This window comes from Eurypyga helias, unplaced genomic scaffold (assembly GCF_000690775.1).
Source record: "Eurypyga helias isolate BGI_N326 unplaced genomic scaffold, ASM69077v1 scaffold48040, whole genome shotgun sequence".
In the NCBI taxonomy this organism is placed as follows: domain Eukaryota; kingdom Metazoa; phylum Chordata; class Aves; order Eurypygiformes; family Eurypygidae; genus Eurypyga; species Eurypyga helias.
The window spans coordinates 4,521-11,792 of record NW_010228548.1 but is presented as its reverse complement, the minus strand read 5'-3'; the positions used below and the strand labels follow the sequence as shown (position 1 = coordinate 11,792).

At 50.4% G+C, this 7,272-nt stretch overlaps 2 protein-coding genes across 2 annotated transcripts in view; one reads left to right on the top strand and one right to left on the bottom strand.

The window, feature by feature from the left end:
* Nucleotides 1–363: 363 nt before the first annotated feature.
* Nucleotides 364–5,961, top strand: YBX1 (Y box binding protein 1; the record flags this gene model as incomplete). Its single annotated transcript, XM_010159578.1, is given in 9 exon segments — nt 364–397; nt 2,626–2,715; nt 2,937–3,029; nt 3,031–3,067; nt 3,070–3,239; nt 3,588–3,670; nt 3,800–4,001; nt 4,003–4,047; nt 5,582–5,961. Coding segments are annotated over 9 exon segments (817 nt in total), but the record flags the coding sequence as incomplete, so codon positions are not given.
* A 209-nt stretch (nt 5,962–6,170) lies between these two features.
* Nucleotides 6,171–7,272, bottom strand: part of LOC104515548 (claudin-16-like) — a 3,649-nt gene continuing 2,547 nt past the window's right edge. The window contains exon 5 of the mRNA XM_010159567.1: nt 6,171–6,190. Within this exon, the coding sequence (XP_010157869.1) occupies nt 6,171–6,190 (20 nt within the window). The remainder of the gene's footprint in view (nt 6,191–7,272) is intronic.

Below are 7,272 nucleotides of genomic sequence, written 5' to 3'. Positions count from 1 at the left end.
TGGCAGGAGCCCTTCTCCCACACAGGCTCCTGTCAGCAGTGCTGACTTGCCGCTCTCAGGTGTTCTTTCTTCAAACCTCTCCACCCGGGGTGTGCAGGAGGGAGGAATAGTGCTTTCACATGAGATTTAAGGGACTTCATCACATGCTCTGGACCTTGCATAGGCTGCCTGACAATCTCTGTGCTTGAGGCGGTAAGCTGGTAGGGGGCTGGTTAAGAGGAGGCTGAGGAGTGAGGCTGGTGCTGAAAGCTAGTTGTCTTGACACTTCCCTGTATTGTCCCCACCCCAAACAATGGCAGTTTTAAACTGGGCTAATATACTGTGTGTTTCATACCTGAATTTCAATTTCCTGTTGTCTTGCAGGAATGACACCAAGGAAGATGTGTTTGTCCATCAGGTAAGATTTCCTTGAAACTAAAGCATGCTGCCTCTTTGAAACTTGCTGTGCATGACCTATGTAAAGAGGATTGGAGTTGTGAAAGGATCTCACGTTTTCCAAGAACTGTTACTTGAACACAAGCAGCTGTTTCTCACTGTTGGCTTGCAGGTGGAGTCTGTGCAGAGGTGGGGGTTTTGTACATCCATCATGAGGACGTGAGATTTGTGGGGTTGAGCAGTGATGGAGATTGCACTGTCTGCAAGTGTCTTCTGACTTGAGGATAAGTGTGTGAAGGCCAGTTAGGTTGCCTCATGGATTCATATAGCTGTTAGTAAGCAGAAGGAAATATAAAGGTAGATGAAAAGCTTGTAGCAGGGAGGGAAGTTATCTGGGCTGTAAATAGGGATGAAGTGCCAGTAAGGATGTTTTTATTTTAGGCAAAACATCTGTGGAATTCATTGCTCCAGGCTTTCAGTGAAAGTCTTCAAACATTATAATAGGTACTTTTTCAGTTTAAGGTGTGTACGCTTGGGTATAGCATTAGGTGAGCATGTAAACCTCTGGCAACCAGAGCAGAGGGAGACTGCCTGCCACACCTGTGGCTTACTTCATGGAACACATTGGCTGTAGTTTAGTCCTCATGTCTGACTTGTAAGGCTGTGATTGGCTCTGGTTTTACGCTGTCTGTCTTAGGAGCTCTTGTGAAGCAGCCTGCAAGGAGTTCTTAGTGCAGCATGGCTTGCTTCCGGCATTTAGGAGTCCTTGGACTGTTGTTCTGTTTCCAGTTAGGGGTATGCTGCGGATGTTGTAAACACATGGGGGAAAAAGTAACCCCTGGAAAGTGTTTTGGCTTGAGTTTGATTTGCCACCTCTCAGCTTCTTGCTTGTGCTATGTGTGCATAAGTACCTGCTCTTAACACGTAGAGGAATTTGTTTAGAAAGGTTATTCTGTAATGGGCAGTGGAGAAAGGGCAAGCAGCTCTGCTGTGTTTCTGCGTACTGTGGCAGGAATACATACCCTGAAGGAAAGCTTTCGGACTTCATTACTCAGTTCGCAAGTAGGGTAGCCCATAAGTGACCTTGGCTTAATGTTGCGTTTCAGGACTTGTCATATAACTGCTGTCTATGTGTCTAAAAGCACGGTTTGGTGCAATTTGTTTTAATGTACCAATTTTCATGATTTTAAGGCTCCAATGCAAAAGAAATAGGGCCATTCTAGGAGTTACAGCTGGGTATGTTTTCTCACTGTCCCTGCTGTCACGCTTGGGTCTCGGGAAGAGCTGTTACACTCAGCTGCTGTTGTAATAAGGTTTCTTGTCTTTCCCAAAAAACACTGCTCGATGGGCTGAGACTTGTGGGCATGTTTTTCCATAGATTTTTGTTCCATTTAAGGAAAAAATCTAGTCCAATTATGTTGCTGGAATCTTTTGTCAAGTTGCTACACTTGTTTACTGTTCAGTTAAAGTGTTTGATAAGCAGAATGTAGCTGAGTGTGGTGTATATTGAGCATTAACTCATCTGTCAAAAATGTAATCCACTGCTGATCAGCACAGAAAACACGGTGTTCGCTAGCAAAGTCGTTTAACAAGCAGATACTGATACAAAGGCTTATCTGCTGCTGACGCCTTAGAAGGGCTAATCCTTGGTGGATCATACGAGGCTAGCTTTGTGATTAATTGGTGAACACTGTGGCTGAAGTGATGGTATTCGAAGGCTCAGAGGAAGGGGTCTCTCCGTTTCTGGCCATCGTTGTGTTTTACGTAGCTTGGGGCAGCCTCGTTTCTGTGTAGGCTACTGCACGCTGTGGTGCTGTGGGAAATGGTAGAGGGCTGGAGATCTGAGTGCATGGTTGGAAAGGCTTATACCTTAGAGGAATGTATAAATACGATGGGGTGTTTAGTGCTAAACTGATTAGGAGTACTGTGGCCAGTGTGTATCTTGGAGGGAGTTGCGTTTTGTTTGTTTTCAAACTGCTCTTTCAGCTAGCAGGCAGCACGTTGACAGGTGCGTCTAGTCAGCTGTTGCACAGTTCAGATGGGGCAGAACTGTAGTAATACAGGTAAACTTTATGGCTTCCTGGATTTTCATGGTGGTTTAACTGCTTTTTCAGGAGTACAGGTCTTCTTCCTAACATACTAAATACTCAGTATTTTTTAGTATTAGTATTTTTTTAAAAAGTGTTCAGATATGCTAAGTAGCATTCTCATGCTGTGCCTGTGAATAATTCTGCAATGTTATGTTGTTAGACTGCCATAAAGAAGAATAACCCCAGGAAGTACCTCCGCAGTGTAGGAGATGGAGAGACCGTGGAGTTTGATGTGGTTGAAGGAGAAAAGGTAAACACGTCTCTGGGATGTGAGAGCATGCTGGGAAAGCTTGGTCTGCCAGCTTTGGGGTGGTGCCTGTGGTTTGAGTCTACGCCTGATGACATCCCAGGAGATGAACAGCTTCTCCTTGCTTTACAGTGTGGATGCATATCGCTGCTTGGTGCTGACTTACATGACGCTATAACTGATGTGATGCTGACTGTTTCCATAACGCTGTCCCTGCTCTTTAGGGTGCGGAGGCAGCTAATGTTACAGGCCCTGGTGGAGTTCCAGTGCAAGGCAGCAAATACGCAGCAGACCGTAACCATTACAGACGATATCCACGTCGTAGGGGTCCTCCACGCAACTACCAGCAAAACTACCAGAATAGTGAGAGTGGGGAGAAGAACGAAGGGGCAGAGAACATACCAGAAGGTCAAGCCCAGCAACGCCGTCCCTATCGCAGGCGGCGGTACCCACCTTACTATATGCGTAGGCCCTACGGGCGTCGACCACAGTATTCCAACCCTCCTGTTCAGGGAGAGATAGTGGAGGTAACGTTTGCTTCGAGCGTGATGCTGGGCTAGCTTGGTTGCGCGGGAGCAGGGTGGTGGGACACGGCTTTTTGTAGGTACTTGAGATGCTCAAGGTTGGGCGGTAAACTGGAACTTTGGAGGAGATGATAAGCATAAAGTCCTAATGTTACGGCGTTTAGAGTGCGTTTGAATCTGTGTTGGCTTCCAATGTGATTAAGTGGAAGAAACACAGGTTCCAGCAGCACATCCTCCTTTGTGCCCGCCTGTTGTGCGCTTCGGGCTTGGCCTGCAGGCCCCTTGCAGCCAGCTTCCTCCTGGCTGGACTAGCTGTGTGGCTAAGATGGTTTGTGGCCTCATGTCTTGCAGGGTGCTGACAACCAGGGTGCAGGAGACCAAGGCAGACCAGTCAGGCAGAACATGTACCGAGGTTATCGACCACGGTTTCGCAGGTATGCTGCACATGGAGTACGAGCTGGGTTCCTAACCTTGCTGTTTAGCAGCACAGGCAGAACATGGCGATGGTTGGACGCTGCATTATTAAAGCCTAGCTTGACTTTCAGGGGTCCTCCTCGTCAGAGACAGCCTAGAGAGGATGGGAATGAAGAAGATAAAGAGAACCAAGGGGATGAGACCCAAAGTCAGCAGCCACCTCAACGTCGGTACCGTCGTAACTTCAACTACCGACGCAGACGCCCAGAGAACCCTAAACCACAAGATGGCAAAGAGACGAAGACAGCCGAACCACCAGCTGAGAACACGTCCGCTCCCGAGGCCGAGCAGGGCGGGGCTGAGTAAATACCGGCTTACCATCTCTACCATCATCCGGGTGCGTGTCCAGAGGTTCTTGAGGATACAGTCTGATTACTGACTTATTTATTTTGATGCTTTCCTTTAATTTTTGCCTTACAAGGGTTGAACTATTCTTTCTCCTGTGTGTTATAACCAAACTGGCTGCATTTCTGAGCACGCTCACTAATGTCTGCAAAACCAAGCAGTGAGACTTTGCTGTGCCAAGGCTGATGACCTGGGAGGGCTCCGTTACTAAGCTTTAATTTTCATTGGTGGAGTCACTGCCTGGAATACTGTTAGTCTTCAGATCTTGGCTGTGCTCAGTATTTCAGGCTCACGGCAGTCTTTGTCCACACAGAAATAGTAGTTCAAGTGGTGCTTGAAAGTAGCTGGGGGAAACAGGTACGGGGATCTGCTCGGCTCTGTAAGCGTCCGGGCAGTTACGCTGGGTCTCCGGGGGGAAGCGGATAGCACAAAGTCCTCTAGGCATTGCTTTCCAGAAAGCTGGCGCTGGACTTGCAGAAGCCTCCATCTGAACAAAGTGGTGCTGGAAAAGCTGGTAGAGACGCTCCTTTCCGTGGAGCGCCCGGGGTGCCTGTGGCCGCAGTGCTGCGGTGACTCGCTGCCTGGGAGGGTTGCGTAGAGGTCGATGTTGGAGCATTGTTTTCATTGCAAGGTGGACTGGCTGTGATGTGGCACTGTCTGCTTTTGCCAGTTTGGGAATATTTTTGTTGCTAGGACTTGTTCTGGGGGTTTTTGGGCACCTTATTAGTTCCTCTCTCTCTCTGTGCTCCCTCTCTCTCCAGCGCTCCTATCCCATTCCTGTTGCCTCCCACCGTTGCCTGGAGGGCCAGCAAACAGTGGTCTCTGGTGGGAGCAGCAGCAAACTGCCACTGGAATGGGATGAGCGGGGAGTGTGGGAGGTGGGCATGGGCAATAGGCTGCCAGCCCTGAGAGCTTGGGGTGCTGCCACCCTTGTCGTGCAGGTGGATGACTTGACCCTCTTCAGGCCTTGCTGCTGTGTTTTCTGCGCGCTTGATGTGAACCTTTGGTTTATCCCAGCGTTCACCTTGAGGGTTAACACCACCTGGATGAATTCTTAGTGTCGTGGGTTTCAGGGAAACACCGAGATGACACTTGGTCACTCTCTGTTGATGGAGAGTGTGAATTGTGGCGTCTGGTCTGCGTGTGGCGTGTGGAGGCCGTGCTGTTGGGTGCAGGTGGTCTGCTCTTCAGCTGTCTTGTGGGGGCCTTAGGTTGCCCCCGTCCCTTCCTGGGGGATGGTGGGTTGTTCACCGGCTGCGTTTTCAGACCCACAGTGCAGAGCTGTGCGGGTCTGCAGGGCCCGGGGTGAGCAGCCGTTGCGAAAGGGGCTGAAGCGGGAGGCCGGCGCGGGGAGAGGGTTCATCCCTCCGTGTTTAAATTCAGGGTCTGTTCTCTGGAGCCTTTGGCGTTTGGTTTGCTTGGGAAAAAGCGGGTTTGGGCACTGAAAGGGGGCTGCTGGTGGGAGTCTGGTGAACCAAACGCACCCGTGTAAGCCTTTGACACCTGTCTGATCTTTTCTTTTTCAGTTTAGTCATCAAAGAAAAGACTTAAGAAATGAAGAAGAAAAGAAAATGAAATTCCAGCAATAAGAAATGAACAAAAGAATTGGAACTGAAGACCTTAAGTGCTTGCTTTTTGCTGTTGACCAGATTACTAGAACTGTCTGCATTATCTATGCAGCATGGGGTTTTTATTATTTTTACCTAAAGAAGTCTCCTTTTGGAAACTATAAACAAGTTTTTTAAAAGCCTGTTTTTTCTCAATATACCTTTAAAGGTTTTTAAATTGTTTCATATCTGGTCAAGTTGAGATTTTTAAGAACCTCATTTTTAATTTGTACGAACTACACACCTGATTTTTTCAAGTCAAACTGCAAGCATCTGTTAATAAAGGTCTTAAAGAATTACCCTGTGTGCTGGGTCGATTTAAGCCCGCTTTGGGATGAAAGGCTGTAAGTGTTCATAAAGGGGTTGGGAAGACGTGACTGCTTGATTTCCTCAGCAGACAGGCAGCCGGGGCAAAGTGCAAAAACATCAACCCCAACCTGAAATAAAAACGTAGGCGACAGCACTCGAGGGCAGGCTGTCAGCTCCGCATTGGTTCTGCCACGTAGCTTTAGTCACTGGGTTTCTTCACTGTTCAGGTTCCCGAGGAAACGTTACTAGCCTCTCCGAAAACCGTAGTGATGTAATAAATGAGTCTAGGCAAATAACGCCGACGGGTTCGCTCCCGCGCAGCGGGCTGCAGCGCTCGGCCAGCAGCGTTTCTGCGCACCGCCCAGAGCGGGGAGTTCGCTCTGCTGCCTTTCAGCTCTGCGATCAGAAGCGCTGTCCCCGTTGTCCCTGGGCATAGAGGGCCGGGGGAGGACCCTTGTGACTCCTCGTGCGGGTGTTTCGCAGCTGCCTGGGCTACGAGTGTGGCTCCTGGGCACCTTTCCCACGGGCATCCGGTGCTGTGGCAGCGGCTGGCCTGCTCCTGGGGCTGCAGAGCGCCTCGCCTGCCGCCCCTTGGGCGAGGAGTGAGGGAGACGGCAGCAGCTGTGGGTGGGGGTGGCGGGGTTGGGTTTTGTGATGGCTTGTAAGTGAAGATGGATAATAACAACAATCATTAGTAATAATTTTTCACTAGGAAAACAGAATTCCCATTTTGTGTGGACTTAAACCCCGGCGCTGCCAGCACAGCACCTGTTGGGCGTCAGACTGACTCCCCTTGGGCCTGAGGCGGATGGCTGCACCGCCGCCAGCCCCGGGAGAGCAGAGCCTGCTCCAGGTTACCCTCAGCCACCCCTGAAATGCCAGCACGGGGTGGCTCCCAGCCGGCTGGGCAGGGCCACCGGCCACGTGCAGCCAGCGTTGCTTTGCGGAAGAGCCTTCCTGCTAAATTTGGAGGAGCTCCTTTGCCCTCAGCTTCCACAAGGGACATCTTTTTCCTAAAGCAACACTCTTCTGGGGTTTATTTTCATGAAACCCGGCTGATAGTGGGGAAGAAAACCCGCCCTTTGTGGGTGACTGCTGCAGCCAGCGGTGGTACAGCTTAAAGCGACGGCGGAGATGCCCCAGCGTGGGCAGCGCTGCTTCAGTGGGGTCAGGCCGGGGGGACGCAGCAGGTCGGCGGCGGGAGGTGCCGCCCGTCACACGTGGGAGTCCATGGCGTACATCTTGCTGGTGGCTGTTCGCCCCGGGGGGGGGGGAAGGCTCCGAGGCTGCCCGCCGCGGGC